Consider the following 25,702-nt stretch of genomic DNA (forward strand, 5'->3'; position numbering starts at 1 on the left):
TTACTGCCACATCTCCAAAATATGTGTTTTGAAACACTGCTGTTTCTTCTTAATTGTGGACATTAGTATTATTTCCTGGCATGACCAGGAAGATTTTGTCTGAATATCTGGCTTTGGATCCGGTTTCCTTCATAGTTACTTTACTTCTTTTTGTTAAATAGTAAACTGTATTTTACATTATAACGACTATGGGAACATTGTTTACTGCACAGCAGAGTTGTATACTTTGATAATCTTTCCTTTCTTGTATAGCTTTTCCCTTCCTCCTTCAGCATTTTCAATTGCCATCCTTTCCTTAATATATCTTATAAAAATACCTTGTATAGCCCTCTTTGTTTTTGCAAAAGCCCCTCATTGTAGTAGGTGCCCTCCTTGTTAGTGTCCGGTGTCCCTTGTTGCCACGTGGCTGTCGCTGTCTCAGCATGTTGTGCAGCTGTCATCGCAGATGCAGTGTTTCCTTTTTCCGTAGTTGGGTTTTACTCCCTCATTATGTAGGAATACATCCTGAAGTAACTTCTTAAGAAAAGGTGTGTGGGAAATGATTTTATGAGAACTTGCACGTCTGAAAAGGACGTTATCCTGTCTTCACAGTTAGTTAATAATTTGTCAGGGTATAGAAGTCTAAATTGAAAATTTTAGCACATAATTTTGGATACCGTTTTCTTCATTGTTTTCCAGCATTCAGTGTTCCTGAAGAGAGATTGGATGTTCTTCCCTCACACTTCTCCTTTATATAGAATTTTAGGATCATCTCTTTATCCCTAGTGTTTTGAAATGTCATGATGATGGACCTGTGTGTAGGTCATTTTGCTAAGCACTCTGAGTTTTCAATTGGAAAACCTAGCCTTTCAGTCTGAAACATTTGCCTGGTAATCTGTCACTATTTGTCTCTTGTTCTCTCACTAACATTCCTAGTGAATGAATGCTGTTGATTTTGTGTCTTATCTTTTTTCTTGTATTTTCTGTCTCTTTGTATTCTATTTTCCTAAAGAGTTCCTCAACTTTTATCTTCCCAACCTTTGATTGAATTTTTTACATCAGCTATCATGTTTTTAATTTTAACACCTCTTACTCTGATTTGTACCTTTTCTGTTGCATCCTGTTCTTATTTGATGGATGACATACTGTCTCAAATCTCTGAGACAGTAGTTGGGACTTAAAATATTTTTTCTTCTTTTTCTCTCTTTCTTTTTTATTTATTTTTTTTTACATTTTCTCAGTGTCATCTGAGGTCATTGTTTCTGATTTATCTTGGACTGTGTTTCATGATGAAGGTTTTTTCAAATATCTGTTGAGCTCTGGTTGGTTGGTCCGTTTTTAAATGGAGGTCACTAGGTTGTAAATTCAGGAACAGCTTAAATAAGTCATTTTGATCGAGCTTGACACTGGAACAATGATCGAATTCTCTAAAATGTTTTAGTTACATTCTAATGAGAGAGAATGAGATACAGACAGATTAGGACAGGGAATGTATCAGACCTTATCATACTGATGTATAGGGAGAAGAGCCTGCTAACGAGCTTGAATATTATTGTCTGTAATCATTTTCCCCAAACTAGTGCTTGACCAATTTTATTCTACTAGGTGAGATCAAGTTAGAAATGCCAAGCATCAGCGTAGAGGGAGAGGTGTCTGTCCTGGCAGCTAACCCGGAAACCGTGGAAATCTTGGAGCAATGTGTGATCAACTGGTTGCATCAGATATCCACGGCTGTTGAGGGACAGCTGAAAAAGACACCTCAGGTAACTTGTGCAGTGTTTTCGAAGATCCCTGATACAGTTCATGCTTGCCTCCCCATGAAAGAGCCAGGAGTCTGGGGATCTGTGTGGTCTAGCCCCTTTTCTTACTGTTTTGTGACCTCCTTAAAAGGTAAAAATAAACATTCCCAAGGTATAATTCTTGGGCTTTCTGATGTTAGTGTGCTACCAGGTTCCTTCTTGGGTGGATAGAGATAATACTGTGTGGCAGTCAGGATGCGTAGGCTGCCCAAAACAGGAAATCCGGGGGCCTGCCCGGTGGCTCAGGCGGTTGGAGCTCCGTGCTCCTGACTCCAAAGGCTGCCGGTTCGATTCCCACATGGGCCAGTGGGCTCTCAACTACAAGGTTGCTGGTTCAACAAATCAAGTCCCGCAAGGGATGGTGGGCTCCGCCCCCTGCAACTAAGATTGAACATGGCACCTTGAGCTGAGCTGCCTCCCGGATGGCTCAGTTGGTTGGAGCGCGGGCTCTCAACCACAAGGTTGCCAGTTCGATTCATCGAGTCCCACAAGGGATGGTGGGCTGCGCCTCCTATAACTACTAACAGCAACTGGACCTGGAGCTGAGCTGCGCCCTCCACAACTAAGACTGAAGGGACGACAACTTGACTTGGAAAAAAGTCCTGGAAGTAACACACGGTTCCCCAATAAAGTCCTGTTCCACTTCCCCAATAAAATATCTAAAAAAAACCCAAAACAAAACAGGAAATCCAACTCACCTGGCTAAATAAGGGAGAATCTGTTGGCTCACATAACTGAAAAGTCCAGAGGCATGGCTGGGTTCAGGTACAGTTTGATCAAGATCTGGCTGTGTTTCTCTGTGAATCTCTCAGTTTCGTCCTCTTCTCTATGGGGGCTTCTTCTTCAGGCCAGTTTCCTTCATGGTAGCACCTCGTGGCAGTTTCTGACCCCACATCCCCACACTGTCCAGAGAAAGACAAAGTGTCTTTGTCTAGCACTCCCGGCCGAAGTCCTGAGGTTAACTCCTGCGGTTCACTCTGAGCCGGGGTCAGGTCTCTACCCCCGAAGTCCTCGTACAGACTGGCCCCAAATGGAGCATTGGGAAGAGAGGACTGGATGCTAGAGAAATACCACAGGTGTCCACTGCATACTAATGATGACAGTTGTTTGTGTATTTGTGTCACCCCTCAGGGTAATGGTCCTCTGGCAGAAATTGAGTTCTGGAGGGAAAGAAATGCAACTCTAAGTGCGCTCTATGAACAAACAAAGCTTCCAATTGTCAGAAAAGTCTTGGATGTGATCAAGGAATCGGAGTCGATGCTTGTGGCCAACCTGCAGCCAGTCTTAACTGAGTTATTCAAGTTCCACATGGAGGCTTCTGACAACGTGCGCTTTCTTTCCACCGTGGAGCGTCATTTCAAGGTATGCTGGGCGCGCTGCGCTTTGCAAAGTCAGTTCTGTAAGACCTCACACGGATGTATCTTCCTCTCTTTTATTCAGCACTTAAAAAGTTGTGGTAAAATGTATATAACATAATGTTGATGATTTTGACCACTTGTCAATGTATAGTTCAGTGGCATTAAATACATACACAGTGCTGTGCATGCAGCATCACTATATCCAAAACCCTTCCATCATCCCCAACAGAAAGTCTATACCCCTTAAACAATAACTACCTCCCTCACCCAAGCCCCCGGTAACCTCTATTCTGATTTCTGTCCCTATGCCTTGCCTACTCTGGGTGTTTCATACGAGTGAAATCATACAATATTTGTCCTCCTGTGTTTGCTTTATTTCACTGCATAATTTTTTTAAAAGGTTCATCCATGTTGTAGCATGTGTCAGAATTTCATTGCTTTTTAAAGCTCCCCGGTATTCCATTATATGTATAGACCACATCTTGTTTATCCATCATCTCTTGATGGACATGGGTCATTGCCACCTGTTGTCTATGGTGAATCACGCTGCCGTGAACATGGGTGTACAGATACCTGTTTGAATACCGCTTTCAGTTCTTTGGGATATATTCCTAGGAGTAGAGTTACTGGGTCTTATGTTAATTCTGTGTTTAATTGTTTGAGGTGTCACAAACTGTTTTCCATAGTGACTGCACCATTTTTTACATTCCTACTTTTGGGATTCCTTTCCCCTCTGGATTTATCACTCACAGGTACAGTATTCTGAGGCCAGGAATCATCATTCTTGTCCCAAATGGCCAGTAAAAGCCCTGTTTGTGTGGCAGAGGGGATGACATGTGTGTGAGGAGCATTGTGTGTGTGGAGGAATCGGCCTGGGCTCGGAGCACCCACCTCAAACCGGTGTATGCAGCCCGTCAGCCTGTCTCCTTTCTGGAAAATGGGCAGAAGGAGAAAACTTGCTTCATGTGGTTGCTGGAAGTTTCGAATAAACTGCCGCACGCAGAGGACTTAGCATGTCAGGAACAGTCTCAGGACAGCAACTGATACAAGTATAGCCGTACATGTGGTACACGTGTAAATACACACACGCACACATGGTACTGTGTAAGTGATGCAACAGCTGAGCAAGTCCGAGGGCTTGAGGTCCCATGGACTCTGCCACTGAGCTGATGTTAGTGACAGCAGCACCTCCTTCTCTGGCTTGTTTATCTTCTCTGCAGACGAGTGATTTGTAAAGATCAGTGGGAGCCAAGCTTCCATCATTCATGTACCGCTTCTGATGTTTGCCATCCCTCTATACACCAGAATCTTAACTTTTCTTTAAGTTGACTGTGTGTGTGTGTGTGTGTGTGTGTGTGTGTGTGTGTGTCTGTGTGTGTGTGTGTGTGTATAATTTAGCTTCATCTTAAACAGTGAAACCTGTGCTGTCATGGGTTTGATATACCAGTTACATGGGCTTTTCTAATACACATTAAAAGAAGGATATCTTTTTAAAAGTGCTGAATGCTTTTGAAATCATTTCACTTCCTGCCAGGGACACATACCCTGGAAAACAGTAGCTAAGGTCACTTTGAGAGCTGCAGCTTTGATTTATTTAGAGCACTCTTGCCACTAAATATAGTACATTCATATATGCGTATATTTTGTGTACACACATACTTTATATACACTTCTGCAAATTGCTTTATTAGCTCTAATTGTAAATTTTGTTTTTCCATGACAGGGTCTACAGAACTATTTCAAGCTTCTTTGGTTTGTTAAACGTTTTTCTCCCATAATAAGTACTTTCTTTTGTTTTGTTTTTGGGTATTAAGAAGACTGAAACTTCCTACACACTGTTGCTTTATTAAAACTCTTTGAGCCCAGGGCTAAGGTTGTTTCTCTCTCTCTCTCTCCTCTCCACTTAGAACATAACGCATGGATCTAGCTTCCACGTTGTCCTGGAGACCATCCCCTCCATGATGAGTGCGCTGAGGATGGTGTGGATCATCTCGCGTCACTACAACAAGGACGAGAGGATGATCCCGCTCATGGAACGCATCGCCTGGGAGATCGCCGAGCGAGTCTGCCGAGTGGTGAACCTGCGGACTTTGTTCAAGTAAGAAGTGACGCCGGTTCCTTCTTAAGGTCTTAGACAGCTGCATTGAAACATAATTCACACAGCGTACAGTTCACCCATTTAACACGTACACTTCTGTGGCGTTCAGTGTGTTCACAGAGCTGGGCATCTGTCACCATGACCGGTTTTAGAATATTGTCTTCATCTCAAAAAGAATCCTTGTGCCCTTTAGCTGTCCCCCCGCCTCCCATTTTTCCTGGTCCTGGGCAACCAGTAATCTGCTTTCTGTGTCTATGGATTTGCCTGCTCTGAACATGCATGCGCGTGGAATCCTACAACACGTGGAGTTTTGTGTCTGTCTGCTTTCAGCAGCACGTATCTAAGGTTCTTCTACGTTGTGAGTGAGTGTCGGTGCTTCATTCCTGTTTATGGCCACGTAATAGTCCATTGTGTGCAATGCAGATTATGTTATTTTAACAAGGACCTTCCCCCTTAGTCATCCTGGAGAGACCGAGGCACAGGGTCAGAGGGTCCTCAGTCCTGGACCCCAGGCTCCCTCAGGTGGAGCAGCCTCTGAGGATCAAATGTTGAAAGAGACAGACCTTTTTTCACTTTATTAAACAACAAAAAAAGTCTCTATATGTGACATAGATATCAAAATCTTGGTATTATCCCTTTGCTTCAGTGTTGCAGCCTCCACTGTTAACTCCTGGCCTGGGCCCCAAGGCCGCCTGCTCCCCTTCATGCTCACACAGGAAGCTTATGGGGTGAGCCCCAGCTTTGCACATTGGGCAGGCAGCTGCTGCGAAGGTCAGCCTGGGCCGCAGCTTAGAATTCCTGCTGCGCCCTTGCAAATGGACGGAGCAGCAGCTCGCCCTGCAAGCTCGTCACGCTTAGGCCGTGATATCAGGCAGGTCCTGCTCCTCTGTGAGAATTCTCCCCTGAGGACCCTGCTCCCCTGGGGACTGTGGCTCACACCCACCCAGCTCCCCTTCCCCCCATCACCCAATCTCTGCTTCACAGGGAAAACCGAGCAAGTGCACAACACAAAACCTTGGAGGCCAGGAACACCCTCACCATGTGGAAAAAGGCCTATTTTGACACCAGGGCCAAAATCGAGGCCACGGGGAGAGAAGCCCGGTGGGAGTTCGACCGAAAGCGGCTGTTTCAGAGGACGGATTACATGGCCGTCATCTGCCAGGATCTGTACGACATCCTGCAGGTAGGGAGGCTGGAACGTGTGTTCTTTAAGGTATGCAAAGGCGATGGGAGCCGGAACTCGCCCGACGGAAAGCAGTTTGGCTTTCTTCTAACATTTATATCCATTTATTTGGCGAATTGCTTTGCCTATAAACTCACAACTGATAAGGCACACTGTTGCAGGATGATGGGGGAGGAGAGAGAGAGCAATGCAAGGATCCTGCTGAAGGGCGAAGGGCACACACGTGCAGCAGTGTGGAAACTCCTCCCCCCCCTCCCCGTTGGTCCCATCCCCCTAGAACAGAGCCAGGGGTTTCAAAATCCTCTTGTCTCCTGCTCACCCCACCCTTGCTATCAGGCTTCTTTTCAAGCAACACACCTTCCAAAATGAAATCCTTGTATTTTTTGGATCATACTGTGTCCAAAGAACCATGCTTGGGAATTCCCTCTTCCTAGGAGTGAGTATTCCCAAGAATTCATGTAGAACACATGGCCTAGAGTAAAGCCTTGGCAGGATGCTTGGCCAAGCCAAATAACAAACCTAGCCCATAACAAATGTTGAGTAAGGCCTGTAAGGAGTAGGTTCCCAGAGCTGCCGTGCAGGTGCCAAGGTCCTTCTGTCCAGGGCCGCGTCCATGCAGGTCTGTGCCCATTCAGTGCTACAGCTGTGGGAAGTAGTGACAGCCACAGGTTATTGAAAGCTCTGGTTTGAAGGGAGAACATGGCCTCTCCAAGCTGTCAGTGTCCCTGCTCACTCGGGGATGCAACCTGCTTACCTGTCCTGGCTTTGAGGCTCCCTGAACTCCTGTAGTGGGTCCACGGAAGTCTGTTCCTGGGGCACCACTCGCTGTATGTGAATGGGATGCATGGAAATTCTGCTTTGTCCTCTGCTCACATGCGTGCCCCATTCTCCCATCAGACTTCATTTATAAAACAAGTCCAAAGATAAAATTAATTTCAAGATGGTAATAGCAGAGCCTTAAACCCAGCACAGGCCCTTTCCGAGCCTGTGTGCCTGCCGTGGTCGCACGCTGGGGTCTGTGGTTTCATGGAGCTTACAGTCTAATAGAAGAGAAGGATGGAAGAGAGAACGGATGGAAGGATGGAAGAGACAATCATATCAGTATGGTTGTCCTACTGATACATACTGTGTTTCCCTGAAAATAAGACCTAGCTGGACCGTCAGCTCTAATGTATCTTTCGGAGCAAAAATTAATATGACCTGGTATTATAGTATATTATTTTATATTATACCCGGTCTTATAGTAAAAATATGGCCGGGTCTTACATTAATTTTTGCTCCAAAAGATGCATTAGAGCTGATGGTCCGGCTGGGTCTTATTTTTGGGGAAACATGGTAGCTAGCTATGAATAGAACTGTTGGGGGTGCTCTGAAAGTGTGGATCGGGGCCTGACCTGTTGTTAAGGGTCAGACGTGATAAAGTGCTGTTTCACGATGAGTAGTACTAGCTAGTAGTACTTTGCACTTCAAACTGCAAGTGCAAAGGTCCTGGGACAGAAAGGAATGTGGAACGGAAAGAGGGCCAATTGGCTACAAAGGCAGGGAGGGCAGTATGGGGGGGGGGGGAGGGCGTAGGGAGGGGCCCAAACACTGAATCAGGGCATCTCATCCTGCGTGCAGTGGGCACGGTGCCAAAGTTTAGACTGGAAGGGGGTTGCTGATGGGATATGATTCTTGTCCTCGGGCAGATCCATTTGCAGTGAGAACGTTCATGAGAAAACCAGAAGGTGATCCCCTCCTCTTTTGTTTGAATGGACAGGTGATAGAGGAGTTTTATAACATATTTGGTCCAGAACTAAAAGCAGTGACGGGGGACCCCAAGCGCATCGACGATGTCCTGTGCAGGGTGGACAGCCTGGTCACGCCCATGGAAACCCTGACCTTTGACCCCTTCAGCATCAAGTCCGCCCAGTACTGGAAATACGTGATAGATGACTTCAAGATTGAAGTTCTGGCAAGTAACACCTCCGTCGGTCTCATCTTGGACGTGAACGCCACATTTCCCCATGTTGAATTTGTCGGGTTACCTAATTATGCTTAATGTTTTTTGTTTTGTTTTTTAATCACAAAAAGTGATTAAACACCTGTTTGTTTGTTTTTTTGTAAAAAAGGAAACAGTACAGAAGAGCGTAAGGTAAAAATGAACATTCCTCAGTCTTCTTTGTCCCCACTCCTCCCGAGCAGGAATAAGTTTAAATTACGCTAGACACAGTAACATTTCTACAAAGGTGGGTTGAGTGTATCAAGGGAGAAGACATAGGGCCGGGGTGAAGAATGAGATTTAATTTAGTGAGCAGTAGGGAGCCATTGAAGGTTGGTGACCATGGGAGTGATATACGTAATCAGAATTACGCCCGGAGGTTTTTTCTGGCCACACATAGGCTGATTCAGGCTGGTGAATAGCAGGAGGTAGAAGATGACACAGGAGGTTGTGGCCTGAGGGGTGGGGGAGGCAGAGCCTGTCAGAGGGGCTCCAGCTGAGAATATGACTTCACACAGTGTGATAGGGTGGCCCTCACAAGCACGCTTTGTGCCTCGTGTGGGACGTGCTGTCAGTGGCATCCCCATTTTCTAACCCCGGAGCATCTTTTTATATGGATAGCCTCAGACAGTTCTCCTCGGTTACACAAACATTTTCATTTTAGTCATATTCAGTTCATTCTCAGCTTCTATTTAATTTGAAGTATTATTCATTTTTAAATTAAACTTTTCATCGAAGCCACATAGTCTACTGAAAGGCTCATAATAAAAAAAGAAGCAGCCCCCAACTTAACCCCTCTCTATCCCCATTCTTGCTGTCACTTTCCACAGTTTTAGATGCTGCTTTTGTCGTTTATTCATATTTCCTAAAGAACATGCCAGTGTGGTTTATTTCCTGATTTATTTAATTGAATCAACTTAGACATCTGTTAACTCAGAGCAGATACAAACTTAACTGTCCTATTCCTACTCCTCCTCCCCCTTTGCCTTTCTGTCATCTAACATAATTTTATCATATCTTTCGGTTAAATTAATGGTCAGAGTTGATTCATTATGCCTATGCAAATATTGTTCACTGCTGAGCCAAGAAGCCCATCATAACCACGCCCCCTTTCTTGTCCAGCCCTTCATTTTCCCTGGAGTTAATCATTGCTTTCATTTTTCATTCACCCTGTTATTTACTTTTACATTATTAATTTTTTTCCAATGCTCTGACATCCTGCCACACATTTCCACTAATGGGTTCCATCTGCTCAAGCATATCAGTGCTGTCATTTTCCTGGAGGCCTGTCTCCCAGCTTGCTCTCTTTCTGTTCCAGTCTAGACTGCTCTTCAGACCTGTTCAAAGCCATCATCCTAGGACTTCTGATCTTCTCTCATCTGTGTTGGATGCTGCGTTCTAGATTTCACATCTTCCTCTTCCTTTGTTTACTCCTTTGTTTTGCTGGAGCACATTTTGTAGCAGCTTTCCAAGAAAGGTTTCATGGGATAGATACTTGTGTTTTGAGTCTTGCATGTATGAATTCTGGTGTAGAATTCAAGTTTGAAAATAAATTTTCAGCAATTTAAAAGCATTCTTTATTGATGTTTTACTTTCAGTATTATTAGAAGTCTGATATCATTATGATTTAATTTTTCTAGAACTAACCTTCTACTCTTTTAAAGAGTGGAGTTGGGTTGGGGGTATAGAGGCTGCAGAGTAGAGAAGGGAGCCTCTGCCTCTCCCTCTCCTGGTATCCCCAAATGCTCAGCCCCCCAGAGGTTTCCCTGGGGAGCAAACAGGTACTCCTATTGCCAGCATTAGGTTATAATTCTCTGCCTTCTGCAAAGTTAGTTACTTCTTTCCAAAAATTCCTGAACTATCTTGTCTGCTGTATGTACTTTCTCATTTGTTTGTCTCTTTGAGTTAATACTTTAAAAAAATTCCTTTTCCTTCATTTTGAAATGGTTAAGGGCAGAGAGCAGAAAACCAAAGCAGCCAATCTGCCATTTTTAACTGGTCACCAGCTTCCACTAAAGCATGATAGAAATCCTTCTCGAGGCACTGATTTGGTTTTTGCTCATATCTTGCCCTTTTTTTTGGGGGGGGAAGGGGCGGCCATGATAATTACAGGGGCATGAAGGATGTTTTCTTGACTTTTTTTTTTTTGGCAGATTATTGAGAAAGAAGCAAAAAATTTTATTGATGAATCTTTTAAAACTCTTCGATCAGCTGAAGCAGCGTTTGACATGCTTTTAAAATTTAAGCATATTCGTTCACGGGAGGCTGTTAATCGACAAATGATGATGAAATTTAATGATATTCTTGCACAGTATTGTAAAGAGGTAACTGAAAAATCTATAGACGCTGTAGCAGTAAAAATGTACTTGGCTAAATGTGAATGATTGAATCACACTGTTGTCTGTCTTTCCCATCTAAATTCAGAGAAACTGCCGAGTTTTCCCAAATAAATATGTCACATAATACAGGTAACTGAAACAAACTGGGTTTGTTTGTTCAGTGGAGAAATTTGGTAAGAATTTGTCATCAAGTACAATATCATATACTCCCATTGTGATGGACCCCATGTGATTTACTAATAGCAATAATCACAGTAATAACAGCTGGAGTCATAGCTAACCAGGTGCTAAGGCCATATATGTATTTTTATATCATTTCGGAAAAATGTACCCAGCGCTTGCATATTCCAAGTACAGTGTGAGGCAAAGAGCTAGAGAGATGAACAAAACACCGATTCTGCCTTTAAAGAAGTCAGTATCCTAGTGGGAGAAGCAGACAAAAAAAAAGCATATTATTTTATTCAGAAGATAAAATGAGAATATGTGAAATCATTAGATCAACATAAAGTAGTATAAAATAAAGGGATAAAGTGATCCCCTAAAGTGTTCATTTTCTACTGCTGCTGCAACAAATTATCACAGACTTAGTGACTTAAAACAGCACAAATTTGTTATTTTACATTCAGCTCTGAAGGTCAGAATTCTGCCCCAGTCTCAGCGGGTTTAAATCAAGGTGTCGGCAGGACCATATTCCTTTCTGGAGCCTCTCAGAATTCACTTTCTTGTTTTTTCTGGTTTCTAGAGACTCAGCATGGGCCAGGGAGCTGTGTCCTACACAACTAGACTGAGAAACAATGGCTTGAATTGGAGTGGGGAAGGGGGGAAGGTGAAAGAAGGGGAAAACAAACGAAAACTGTCTATACAATGGAATATTATCCAGTTTTAAAAAGGAAGAAAGGAAATTCTGACACAGGTTACAACATGAATGAACTGTAAGGACATCATGTTATGTGAAATAAGCCAGTCACAACAGCTATTGTATGATTTCACTTATATGAGGGATCTAAAGTTGTCAAATTTCTAGACAGAAAGTAGAATGGAGTGCCAGGGGCTGGGGTGTTTAGTTTTTAATGGGGTCAGAATTTCAGTTTGGGAAGATGAAGAGAGTTCTGGAGCTGGATGGTGGTGATGGCTGCACAACAGCGTGAATGCACTGAGTGCCACTGAACTGTGCACTTAAAAATGGTTAAGATGGTAAATTTGATGTTATGTGTATTTTACTATAATTTAAGAAATAGTATATAATTATAGATGATGTAATACAGAATTGTACACCTGAAATCTATGTAACTTTACTAACAATTGTCACCCCAATAAATTAAAAAAAAAAAAGAAATAGTATATAATAAGCAATTATAAAATCTCAATAGCACACTCACACCTACCCACAGAATTCAGGCCTGGCCACTGGTCATATCTAGAACAGATTTCATAATTTTGAATAAGTCGAATGAATGTACACAGTCTGTAGTTATAAGGCCATTTGGAGCATTGCATATGTTAACAGAAAAAGTTACTAGAGAATATGAGAAAAAGTAGTAAATAATAAGAAAGTAGTAAAAACACTAATCTCTATCTTAGACCAATTCGCCACATTCCATTGTTCATTTCCTTAAAGACACAAATCTCAAGTTCAATTTTCCTTGGTTAACACAGTGATGTTTATTGCTCACAGAGTGCGTTTGATTGCTTTTCAGATTGACATCGTTAATAAAATCTTTGTTCAGAACCTTGACAACCCGCCGCTGTACAAGAATCACCCTCCGGTAGCAGGTGCCATCTACTGGGAGCGGTCTCTCTTCTTCCGGATTAAGCACACCATCCTCAGATTTCAAGAAGTTGAGGAGATCCTGGACAGTGATCGAGGAAGAGAAGTACGTTGTTTTTCTGGAACCGTCCCCCTTGTGTATTTCGCAGATTACGCAGAGTTGCGTGTGTGAGAAGCAGCTCCCTTTCAAAGCCATGCCTGTGACTCAGGCCTCTCCTGTGCTCCCTGGTTCAGCTCTAAGTCAAGTCATTGTTTTCAATCTAGTTGTGGAGGGCGCAGCTCACTGACCCATGTGGGAATTGAGCCGGTGACCTGGGTGTTATGAGTACTGTGCTATAACTAACTGAGCCAACTGGCCACCCCAGTAGCTCTATTTTTAATGTTTTGAGGAACCTCCATGCTATGTTCCATAGTAGCTGCACCAATTTGCAATCCCCCCAATAGTGCACAAGGGTTCCCTTTTCTCCACATTCTTGCCAACACTTGTTTGTTGATTTATTGATGATAGCCATTCTGACAGGAGTGAGGTGATATCTCATTGTGGTTTTACTTTGCATTTCTCTGATGATTAATGACATTGAGCATCTTTTTATATGTCTGTTGGCCATCTGTATGTCCTCTTTGGAGAAATGTCTATTTGTGTCCTCTGCCCATTTTTGAAGTGGATTGTTCGTTTTTTTGGTGTTGAGTTGTATGAGTATTTTTTTTAATAAATTTTTAATATTAACCCCTTACCAGATGTATCATTGGCAAATACCTTCTCTCATTCAGTAGGATGTCTTTTTGTTCTGTTGATGGTTTCCTTTGCTGTGAAGAAACTTTTTAGTTTAATGTAGTCTTGCTATTTTTTTTTTTTAAAGATTTTATTGGGGAAGGGGAACAGGACTTTATTGGAGAACAGTGTGTACTTCCAGGACTTTTTTTCCAAGTCAAGTTGTTGTCCTTTCAATCTTAGTTGTGGAGGGTGCCATTCAGCTTCAAGTTGTTGTCATTTCAGTCTTAGTTGTGGAGGGCGCAGCTCAGCTCCAGGTCCAGTTGCCGTTGCTAGTTGCAGGGGGCGTAGCCCACCATCCCTTGTGGGAATTTAACTGGCAACCTTATGGTTGAGAGGATGCGCTCCAACCAACTGAACCATTCGGGAGCTCAGCAGCAGCTCAGCTCAAGGTGCCATGTTCAATCTTAGTTGCAGGGGGTGCAGCCCACCATCCCTTGTGGGACTCGAATTGAACTGGCAACCTTGTGGTTGAAAGCCCACTGGCCCATGTGGGAATTGAACCGGCAGCCTTCAGAGTTAGGAGCATGGAGCTCTAACTGCCTGAGCCACCAGGCCGGCACCAGTAGTCTTGTTTTTTAACTTTTAATTTATTTCCCTTGCCTGAGGAGCTATATCAGTAAAAATATGACTAAGGGTGATGTGTGAGAGGATGAACCTTTTCTGTACAGGTCCAGAGAGTAAATATTTTAGGCATTTGTGGTCATATGGTCTCTGTTGCAAGGACTCAGCTCTGCTGTTGTTGTAAGAAGTTGTCCATAGGTAAAGTGAAAATGCACAGGCATGGCTGTGTGCCAATGAAACTTCACTGTGGACGCTGAAATCTGAATTCCATATAGTTTTCACAAAGTATTGTCATTCTTTTCCATTTCCTTCGAATCCATTATAAGTGTGAGAGCCATTCTTAGCTCATGGGCTGCACCAAATGCAGCAGCCCACTGCTGAGGTCTGCTGACCCCTGCTAGTCAGCCTAGATTTCAAGCTGTACCATCTCAGCAAACCCTCCATAATTTGTGAAAGCCTGTTTGCTTCCTTTCACAAAATGTGTTAACAGGTAATTTTTTTTTTTAAAGAGAGAGGAAATGCTATTTCCAAGGACAAAATGACACTTTCTTAAATCCCTTGATAGGTAAAACAAAAATATTTGGAAGTGGGCAGGATGATGAAAGACTATGAAGACAGCAAGTACCAGCAGTGGAAAGAGACAACACAACAGATCCTGCCGACTCTTATGAAGAAGAGTCTGCTTACTAAGGTGCGGATTTCTAGATCCTTGTCCTAGGTTATGGCGGCCATGTGAGATGATGGCATCTTGAGGTTTGATTTGTTGACACTCATGTTGATAGGCATTTCCAAAATCAAAAGCAAAAAAGGGAAGGTTGACAGGGAGACCAGGAGAGGCAGAAAGGAAGAGATGGATGGCAAAATGTCACGGTCAGTAAACACATCATAATCGGACAGCCCTACTGAATCCTTCGGCAAATGGCCTAACTCTGAGCCTCAGTTTCCCCATTTGTAAAAATGAGTTGTATCAGATGACACGAGCACACGAAGTATTAGTTCAACCGTATAGGAAACATCTGGCCATTGACTGTTTTTAACCTGCAGGAAAAGGCCATTTCACATGATTCATCCTTATCTTTCGCACTGGGCCTGGCACATAGCAAGTACTTAGTAAATAAATTCTAGCTGTGAGGGACGAAAGACCTGGGCCTGGCAGTTTTAGATCTTGGGTCTCAGAAATTCCGAAGTAGGGACCAAAATGAGTGACAGGCGCTGGGCGGGGCCTATTGGGAACTGGACTGTTCTGGTCCTATCAGAAGGGGCTGCTGCTCCCCAGCTCCGGCCTGCTCTTGCAGTGCATCATCAGCTTTTCCCAGTTTTCGAGGGGAGTTAGAGTTGTGGATTGTGACCTGCAGTTACCCAGTTTTTAAAGGTTGGTGGCTAAATGGAATTCTTGAAAAAACTCTGTCCACCAAACAAAATATGTATTCCAGCTAGTTTCCGCCATCTCCCTAGTCTGTCGGTATCGGGGCCCTCCACGGATCTTTTTCAAATTCATGCCTAACCTGGGTGGCATGGATCTGATGGCTTTTGGGGCCACCCTTCCCACGCTGACGGCACATCCCTCCCACAGATTTCCGCCAGCACTGAAGACGCTGCCATCTCCGACAGGGGCTCTGTCTTTGCGATCAATTTTTCGTCTGCTCTCAGGGAGATTATTAACGAAACAAAGTACATGGAACAGCTGGGATTTCCTGTTCCCGAATTAGCAAGGAATGTTGCTCTCCAGGAGGACAAGTTTCTTAGGTAAAAAGCTTCTTCTCTTACATCAGCAGTAAACGTTGTGGTGCTGGGATCTCTTTACACTCTGAAAATTACTGAGAACCGGCGTCTTGCGCCCCAAAGCTTTCATTTTTGTGGATTTTATAACTACCAATGTTTATACCACATTTGAAGTTAAAACTAAGAAATCTTTAAAATGTGTTTTTATTCAACTACAAATATCAATAATGAATCTGTTCCATGTTAACATAAGTAACATTTTTAATGGGAAGTAACCAATATTTTCCAAAACACAAAATTAGTGGGAAGAGAAGCATTGTTTTACATTTCTGTAAACCTCTTGCTCAAAATTTCAGGCTGCTTCATGGTCTTTCGTAAACTATCTGTGAGGTTCTTAAGCTTTTTATGAGCCCCATCGTATCTCGCTCATGTTACTGCCGTTTCTGGAACATGCAGGTACACAGAGGGAATACAGCGGATGCTGGATCATTATCACTTGCTCATAGGCACGTTAAATGAGGCGGAGTCTCTTCTCCTCGAGGACCATTCTCAGGAATTAATACGCGTGTTCAGATCTGGATATAAGAGGTTAAACTGGAACTCACTAGGTAACACATGTCATCTGTCTATTGCCTTTTTTGTTTTGTTTTGTTAAGGAGGGCGCAGCTCACAGTGGCCCATGCGGGGATTGAACCGGCAACCTGGTGCCACCAGCACTACGCTCTAACCAACTGAGCTAACCGGCCGCCCCTGTCTATTGCCTTTTAGAACTCAAGATGTGAAAATAATTCTTTAAGACTGTTTTAGTGGAATTAGAATTTCTGTATGCACGTAGGTGTGGTTAACAAGTAAGTCTTGAGCGTTACTGAAGTACACTTTGTGGAATGTAGAATTAATCTGCAGGCTTTGGTTGGGAATGCAGATAGGATGGGATGCCATTTTGACATCTGCTGACCCAATGCTGTCTCCTCCCAAAATATAGTGAGCTTTTCTTTTCTTTTTCGTAACATTGAAATTTTAATTTTGAAATAATTATAGATTCACACGCAGGTGTAAGGATTCACACAGGGAAATCCTCATGCCCTTAACCCAGTTCGCTCGATGCTAACTTCTCATAAATCATAGCCCAGACATTGACTTCGATTCTGTCCTATTCCCCCCATGACGACTCCTCATGTCATCTCTCAAAGTGACACCCACTTCCCTCCCACCTCATCCTTTCCTTAACCCCTGGCAACCTCTAATCTGTTCTCCATTTCTAGAATTTTGTCATTTCAAGGGTGTTACGTATCATATGACCTTTTGGGCTTGACTTTTGTCAGCATGATTCTCTGGAGATTTCTCTCAGTGCTCATTACTGAACTATGGAGCTAAAAGCCCCATCTACCTCCATGGCCTCCTCTGATACCACCATGGCAGGCGTGAGGGCACAGGGGCATGGGGTGCCTCACCCCTGCCTTATGAGGGTGGAAATCTAGGCCCCCAGCTGGCCCTTACAGGCATGGGTTAGGGTAAGGTCACAGCTTAGTCTGTGCTGTTTGGCTGGAGTAGAGCAATGAGTGTCTAATGTTGTCTGTCTTGCTAGGATGTCCCTTTCCTGGTCCTTGGGCTAGAGAGCAGGCTTGTCTTAGGGCTTTTTTTTTTAGTATGTGTGTCTGTACCTATTGGCATTTGTGAGTCACCAGCTTCTTCAGCTCTAGGTCGAGGATATATAAGGAAAAAGAATGACTGTCATTACTCGGGTCCCGAGGGTCCCTAGCTGGTTCGCCTCCTCTCCACCTTTCAGCCTTACAGTTGTTTTGTAGATACTGTGCAGGGTTTCTATTTAGCAGGAGGAATGAGGAAAACGTGTGTCCACTCCGTCCTCCTGGACCTGATGTCCCCTTTGCTCTAAACGAACAAGGCACTCGGTCCTTCTGTGATTCTTCCTCTCCCTCTCCTCTTGATCCAAATCTTCCCTCCTTTCTTTGTTACTTTTTTTCCTTCTCTTCTTCCCTTTTCCTTTGTATGGAGAACATGTGTGTTTGGACATTGGCCCCAGAGCTCGCCCCTTGGGTGGAAAGTGCGCTCTACCCACATGATTCAGCCTCCCGGAGGCTCAGTGACCTCAGCTGTAAAATGGGCATCATCTTAGTGCCCAATTCACAGCGTTGCTGGAAGGAATTGATGATGTAATCACTATTACGTGCTTAGGCCAGCGCCCGGCTGATCGCATGTGCTTCACCTGGGTTTGCTGTTCACGTACTTTATCTTTCTAAGCAACAGGTCAAAGGAGATTGTAGGCAGGGTAGGGTAGGGTGGAGGGTTCAGGTGGCCGTGGCAATGAAGACAAGAGGGTTGGGCCTTCCCTTTCTCCCCACAGTGGTTTAGATACGATTATGCTAAAATCTGACAGAAGAAACGTAGCATTTGGTTGATTCTGAGCTCAGGGCTCCCTGTCCCAATCCCAAGGGTGCCACGTGGATGTCAGAGGCCCAGGGGAGGGGTGCCAGCGTTAACATTACAGGTGTTGTGGGGAGGGATGTGGAAAGAAAGTCCAAGGCTGGACACCCTTCTTCTTTCCACTCTTTTTCACCAAAGGTATTGCTGACTACATAGCTCGGTGCAAGCAGGCCATTGGGAAATTCGAGTCCCTTGTGCACCAGATTCACAAGAACGCGGACGACATTTCTTCCAGGCTCACGCTGATAGAGTCCATCGATCTCTTTAAATACCCAGCGCCCGGAAGTGGGGAGGGGCTGCCAGGTACCCCTGCCGCCTTGTTCTCTCATTGTGGGAGGGGTGAGAGAGAGTCTGGTCATGATGACACACACACACTCACACACAGACACACACACACACAGACACACACACTCACACAGACACACACACACAGACACACTCACACACACAGACACACACACACACAGACACACTCACACACTCCACACAGATACACACACACAGATACACTCACAGACACACTCACACACACACACACTCACACAGACACACACTCACACACACTCACACACACACAGACAGACAGACACACACAGTCACACACACAGACACACACACATAGACACACTCACACAGACACTCACACACACACACACAGACACACACTCACACACACACAGTCACACACACACAGACACACACACACACAGACAGACACTCACACAGACACACACACACACACAGATACACACACACTCACACACACACACTCCACACAGTTACACACACACACATACACACACTCCACACAGATACACACACGCGCGTGCGCACACACTGTATTTATTCCATGGAATAAAACCATTCCGAATTATCCCACTCACTTACCTGAAAGGATCATCGGTAATTCTTACGGGCTCACATTCACTTGTTCAAACCAGATCTTTTAAGTGGTCTTAGACTAGTAAAAAGGAATTGGGGACCAGTCAACAAACAGTTCAAGAAAAGCGAGGCTGCCCGAAGATCCAAAAGCCACCTTTTGTATGTGATATACTTTAGCATGTGTAACGGTCCTTTCCCTGCTGTTGCTTACTTTTGGCTTCGGGTACATCTTGTTTTCTGCTTTGGGTCAAGGTTAGAGGCTGCTTTTGTATTTCCAAGACACACAGTAATGGCTGGGTTGCTCCTTGCGGGATGTCCTTCTGTGTGTTCGTGAGGAGCTGTGACAGGTGTCTTCCTCTACAGGTGTGAAGGAGTTCTTTGAGCACATTGACCGGGAAAGGGCCAAAGATGTGGACTACATGGTCAGGTGGTATCTTGCTGTTGGGCCCCTGCTCACCAAAGTCGAGGGCCTGGTCATCCAAACCAACACGGGCAAGGCCCCCAAGCTGGCCTCCTACTACGAGTACTGGGAAAACAGGATTTACGAAGTCCTGACCAAGCTCATCGTGAAGTAAGTTAGTCTCGTAGCCAGTGTTAAAGACTGTGCACAGATGGAAATGGTTTACATACATACATAGCGAAGGGGGATCACAAGGTGCAGAGTGAAAATCAGTGGGCGAGCGAGTCTGCTTTCTGGCTTCAGGGTGTTCCCAGGATGGAGGGATGACGTTTCCTTTTGCTCATGTTCTTGTTAGGCCCCTCACCTTCAGGAGAGGGAGCCATCCCTCTCCCCACTGCAGCTGTCTGAAGGACTCCTGTCTGTGTTCACCTGGTGACAGAGAATTGTCACTCAGTAGATTCCCAAAGCTCAGATGACCTGTGCCCATATTGAGAGAGGCTGATCTGAAGGACACATGACCCTGTCACTCTTCCTGATGGTCTCTAGTAACCCCCTGGGTAGAATGGACATCACGTGTGTGTGGGACGCCTGTCATGTGGGCCAGCCTCACACACGGTCGGGAGCTGAGTGCCTGGACTTCATTACATGGGTTTAGGATCATTCTAGGAAACCAGCCTATGAAATTCACCCTCATAGGGGAGAGATGCAAGACATAGCAAGCAGACATAACCAAGATGATTTCTGTGAAAGAAAGCAGAATAATGTTCTCAGGAGAGAATGGAGGGGCTTTTTTAATTGGGGGTCCAAGAAAGGCCATGAAGAGGCCACATTTTAGCTGAGTTCTGAAGATACAGAGCGAGCTGATGGGAGGGGCTCTCTGGGGGAAGACAAAAGCCAGCGTGAAGACCATTTTTCCTGAACCAGGGTCGAACCGCTTTTGGAAGTCATTATTTAAGTGTCTTCCGACTAATAGATATTAACTTCCCCAAAGTAGAAACGAGCTCTTTGTAAAATGTAGGCCAAAAAAAGGATATATAATGAAAGTCATCCTAAACTGTCCATTACAACCCTAGAATGTAGGCCTTTTACATATGGTTTTGTAACTAGTCATTTTCATCAGTTGTTGGATGTATTTCATTCTAGTGAGTACTGAGTCTTTTTTTATTAACCCCCTTAGGAATTTGCAGTCTTTTAATTCTTTAATTCTTGGGAATGTTCCTTTGTTCCAAACGGAAACCATTTTGACTGCACCCGAGATCATCCTTCATCCCAATGCAAATGAGATCGACAAAATGTGCGTCCAGTGTGTCCGAAATTGCGTGGAGATCACCAAGGTAAGGGCAGGAATGTTGGCAGTGTTTCGCAGATGGCTTCTTGTCCCAGATGGTTCAGCCTGCCAGCTGCTGACAGCAAGTAGCTGAGGAGATCGGGATCACAGGTTCCACTCTGTTCTTTGTCAGACTGTTTTAGTCTCTTCCTGGCTTGTCCTCTGTAGGTCTCTGAATTTTGGGGTGTCCTATGGCTTGACCCTGGTGCCCCTTTCTTCTCTCTTTTCTCTGCACAGTCATGACCAGTCCAATGGCTTTAATTCCACCTCTGTGGAGATGATGTCCCATTTCCACCTCCAGCCCAGACCTCCCTACTTACCTATCACACTCCTCTCGTCAGTTGCCTATTTGATGTCTGTCCTTGGACCTTAGATATGGCGTGTCCCAGATCCTGCCCTCGTTTTCCCTTCTTCAGGAAATGGCACCAACTCAACCCAACTGCTTGAGCCAAAAACCTAGGCACCCGCCTGATTCCTCTGTTTCTCTCATCTACTCACATCCAGCCCGTCAGTAATTGTGGTCGACTCGCTTCCCAAACACACCTCCGATCTGTCCTCTGCTCTCCTTTTCCACATTACCAGTCTGTCCCAAGCTGCCATCGTCCCTCACCTGGACTGTTGCAGTAATGTTTCTACAGTCCATTCTCCACCACCGGTGGTCAGAATGATCTTTCTAAAATCTTAATCATCTCCCATCATCCCTTATATAAAAGCCCCCAATGACTTCACACTGCACTTAGAACCTACTCCAGACTCCTTACTGTGGTCATTATCTAGCACCTGCCAACTTCCTGTCTTAGTTCCTCCGTCTGCTCCGCTCCACTGTGCTCCAGCCTGACGTACCTCCAGCAGGTAACACCCGTTCCTCCTCGCAGTGGTTGCACTAACCGTTCCTCTGCCTGGGACCTTCTGCCCCAGACCTTTACTCACCACTTGTTCTTGTGCTTCTCTGTCACATCACTATTCTGTCTCCTTCCCAGCACTGGTCACTTTCAGATCGTTTCTGATTTATGTACTTGTCCATTTAGCTGTTGACTATCTCATGCCACTAGAGTGCAAGTTCCATGAGGACGTGGCCCTGTGTGTCTGATCCTTTTGAATCCCCAGCACCTTCAGCAGCATCCAGCACATAGTTGGCTTCCCGTCAGTCTCTCAGCACGTGACCCAGAGTTTGTGTGTTACCAACAATGTGAAAGCAGGGCCATCGCTGTGGATAAGGGATGTCACACCCTCTCAGGACACAGGCATTGGTTTGTTCTGAAAGTCAAACATGTTTCAGACTTTTGTTGTTGTTGTTGTTAGCATAAAACTAGATATTACAAATAGGGAATTTCATTTCGCTGTACTTGGAAATTAATGAATGAACTGCACATGCTTTATAATCTGTACTAATGCAGTTATTTATGAAGCCTCTGTCACATAAATTCTCATAACTGAAAGGTGCTACATCACTGGGTCTTTAAACAGGGACACAGAACAATTTCCGAAGGGTAAATAAATAGGAAATGCTATGCATCGTTACGGGTATTAATCACACCATTTCACACCAGTTTCATTTCCCCCCGACCAATAGATGGAGCTGAGGCTTTGGGTGAAGCCTGTTTTATTTTACCTTCATGGATGCTTTCTTTCAAATAAAAAGAACTTTTCCCCTATCCTCTTGGAAAATGGTGGGAATGTACCTCATTAACAAAAATAAACATTTATGACTTGATGACTTAATATGGCTTAATGCACCATCTCTTTGAACTTCAGGATTCATATTTCATGACTCAAGTGGATAGCCATTGTTATTTACAAAGTAAGTTTTTTTTGTTTTGTTTTTTGTTTTTTTCTGCATCTCAAGCCACTCCAAATCTCAGTGGCTTAACGTGATAACTATTTAGCGCATGATTCTCCAGGCCGAGTTCTGCCGAGCGGTCCTAGTGTCTCAGCTGTGCTCAGTCACATGTCTGACGATTGGCTGGCTGTTGGCTGGGCACCTGGTCCTCCTGGGTATGGCCTGTCTTCATCTAGTCGGCTGGCTCAATCTCACTCAGCTGGTGGCTGCCTGATACCACTTGTGCCCCTTCTGTCGGTCATTCAAGTGACACGCTAGCCCAGGTTGGAAAACAGGCTCATCTCCTGATGGGAGGAACACAGAATTGTGGTTACTTTTGCAGTCGAGCACAATTTATTAATAGTAAAGTGATTTGCATCACTAGTAAGACTTACGACTGAATACTAATAGATACGTAGGAAGCCAAATCGATTCTAAACTACTGTGTTTTCCCTGATTCCTGTTTTGCTAGCATTTTGTTCGATGGATGAACTGCAGCTGCATTGAATGCCCTCCTCAGAAAGGGGAGGAGGAAGAAGTGGTTACAATAAGCTTTTACAACGACATTGCCCTGAACCCTCAGATAGTTGAACAAGCTGTTATGATCCCCCAAAACATCCACAGGATTCTGGTCAACCTTATGAAGTACCTACAAAAATGGAAGCGGTACCGACCTCTTTGGAAACTGGACAAAGCCATTGTGATGGAGAAATTTGCTGCCAAGCGACCTCCTTGCGTAGCGTATGATGAAAAGTTGCAGTTCTATTCCAGGATTGCCTACGAAGTTCTGCGGCATCCTTTAGTTAAGGACGAGCACTGCGTCCGGCTTCAGCTCGGGCCTCTGGCAAACACGGTGCAGGAGAACGCCAAGTCCTGGGTGGTTTCTCTTGGAAAACTTCTCAATGAGTCAGCAAAGGAGGAGCTCTATAATCTTCAGGAAGAGATCGAGGTAGCAGCTCCCTGAGTTTAATTCAAACTGTTTCACATGCAAGTCAGGTCTCCTTTTGGTACTGTTTTTTTCCTGCGTTTATTTAATGTCCTTCTAACTCTCTTGTACAGAGCCTAACCAAAAGCCTCAAGAAGAGCCCCAATACGCTTGAGGATCTCAAGTTTGTCCTCGCAACAATTGCAGAAATTAAAAACAAATCTTTAGCCATGGAGCTGAGATACAGGGACGTCCAGGAGAGGTACCGCACCATGGCCATGTACAAACTCTCCGTAAGTGAGCCGCGTCCTCGGCATTGTAGGGCTCGGGTGAAAACGAAGACCCTCTGCAGGACTGCTACTCAGGTGTACTGCCATAGATTTATGACTTCAAGTAATACAATTTAAATGTGAAGCAGCCCCACAGTTATTTAGAATAATGAAGACTTAAGAGATTATTTTTTGATCTTGTGTGGCTCAAATAGTATTATTTGTAGACTGGCCTGTAACTGCACACCATTACAATTCTCCCTCTTCCGGGCTTTTTTTTTTAATGTTGATTTCTTTTAATAAGTAAAGGACTGTTGCAAAAATGATGACAAAGAGGAGAGAGACAAAGAGATTAGAGAGAGAGAGAGAAGATAACAGGAACTGGTAGAAGATAATAATTCAATTGTCTTTATTTAGGGTTGTTAAATGTGAGTTTCAAGGACCTTTAGAAATTCATGGCTGAGTCTGAGGGTATCTGGAATCTCCCTAAAATTGTATGCAAAATTTTGCATACTGTGTGTGACACACACACACGCACAGAATCAACTGGAGAAAAGAAAGTAGAGGGGAGAGATAAATCGCTGTTATTTATAAGTCTGTATTTGCATAAAATTTGTATTTCAGCATTTACATTGCTTGACTGCTTTGAATACCTTCCCTGAGCAGTAGCCCTGGGCTGAAAGCTAGAGCTTCTCCCATCAGAAAAATGCACAGTATGCAACATTTTCTTTTTAATAATTAAATCAAAATTCTCAATTTTGTCTTTTATTTCCTTTGTTAAGTAAAATGATTTTAAACTTTGTGCCTTAAAACTCTGGTAAGGTCTGCTTATATTGTTCCTGTATCTCTTGGTTTCATTCAAGTCATTTTGTATCCTTTTATGTCTGTTATTTCTGATCACCTTCTGGACATTGTACTATACGTGTATGACACATTGTAGAGAGAGTTGGAGGTTCTGGATGGTGTTATATTTTCAGAGGAGATTTGTTTTTGCTTCTGACAGAGAGCACAGCTGGATGAATTAGCAAGCCAGGATAACCTTATTTTAATCAGAGATTAAGCTGATTTGAAGCTGGGTTTTAGTTTATGACGGGCTTATCTCTCAGTTATCTAGCTAGCTAGTTAGTGATATGTTAATTGTTTATTTTTAAAAATGATTTTATCCTTTATTTTAATTATAGAAATAAAATTTTTGTATATAAATATGATTTTCATTATAATTCAACCAGATTTTTTGCTGGTTCAAATAACTTAGCCTGCTGTTACCATAAACAAAAGTCCATGGGAAGTAGTTTTGACCAGAAATTTCAGTTCTGAGTTGCTGACCCCTCATTGTTAGTTCTGTGTTTTGTTAGCCTCCCGATGCAGAGAGAGAACTGGTGGACAGGATCGAGAGCATGTGGTCCAGTCTGTTTAACGAGGCCGTGATTATGGAACACACGCTTGGGGGCATAAAGAGAACTTTCACAGAGGTACGTTTGCAAGTTTTACTCTCTGAGTAAAGACAATGAAGAATATCCATTGGGTCAAATTAACGCACCCCTGCTTTTCTCAGATTACTCGAAGTGAAATACTAAACTACAGGCAGCAGATAGAGGACTTTGCAAACCGTTTTTATCGTGAAGGCCCTGGTTCTGTTGGTGAAGATCTTGATAGTGGTAAGAATATTCACGTTGGTCTTACTGAGGTATTTGAGTAAGTCTTACTTAGGAATTTCATGGGAACGTGGGACGGAGCGGTGGTTCTTGTTCTTGCCTGAATGCTGGGTTTACCTGGGGAATCTTGAAAAACCACAGATGACTGGGGCCCAGGTCCAAATAGCCTGATTCCACTGTGCTGGAGGGTGGTCTGGACATCAGGATGTTTAAAAGGTCCTGTGGGGACCCTGATGTGACCCCAGGCTGAGACCACTGCGAGGGAGAATACTAAGGACACAGACTTTTGTCACTGGAGGAGCTGGCAGATATAACTGGCCCTCTGGTTTTAGTTAGAATCATGGCGCGATAAACACTGGTAATTCCAAATATGTCTTCCCAGATGGCTTCTGCGGATGAAATGATAGTTTATGTTCGTGA

The 25,702-nt window shown here is 44.0% G+C and overlaps 1 protein-coding gene across 1 annotated transcript in view; it reads left to right on the forward strand.

Annotated features, from left to right (window-relative positions):
* DNAH10 (dynein axonemal heavy chain 10) overlaps positions 1-25,702 on the forward strand; it is a 113,752-nt gene that overhangs the window by 13,933 nt on the left and 74,117 nt on the right. The window contains exons 7-23 of the mRNA XM_019748752.3: positions 1,585-1,742; positions 2,910-3,140; positions 5,044-5,234; positions 6,219-6,417; positions 8,177-8,371; positions 10,552-10,722; positions 12,435-12,611; positions 14,407-14,532; positions 15,415-15,587; positions 16,020-16,171; positions 18,144-18,308; positions 19,251-19,458; positions 20,465-20,621; positions 22,906-23,382; positions 23,493-23,651; positions 24,983-25,099; positions 25,183-25,285. Coding sequence (XP_019604311.3) covers positions 1,585-1,742; positions 2,910-3,140; positions 5,044-5,234; positions 6,219-6,417; positions 8,177-8,371; positions 10,552-10,722; positions 12,435-12,611; positions 14,407-14,532; positions 15,415-15,587; positions 16,020-16,171; positions 18,144-18,308; positions 19,251-19,458; positions 20,465-20,621; positions 22,906-23,382; positions 23,493-23,651; positions 24,983-25,099; positions 25,183-25,285 — 3,159 coding nt within the window. The remainder of the gene's footprint in view (positions 1-1,584; positions 1,743-2,909; positions 3,141-5,043; positions 5,235-6,218; positions 6,418-8,176; positions 8,372-10,551; positions 10,723-12,434; positions 12,612-14,406; positions 14,533-15,414; positions 15,588-16,019; positions 16,172-18,143; positions 18,309-19,250; positions 19,459-20,464; positions 20,622-22,905; positions 23,383-23,492; positions 23,652-24,982; positions 25,100-25,182; positions 25,286-25,702) is intronic.

Source organism: Rhinolophus sinicus, chromosome 9, assembly GCF_057876585.1.
Source record: "Rhinolophus sinicus isolate RSI-liver-muscle chromosome 9, RSI-T2T, whole genome shotgun sequence".
Lineage (NCBI taxonomy): Eukaryota > Metazoa > Chordata > Mammalia > Chiroptera > Rhinolophidae > Rhinolophus > Rhinolophus sinicus.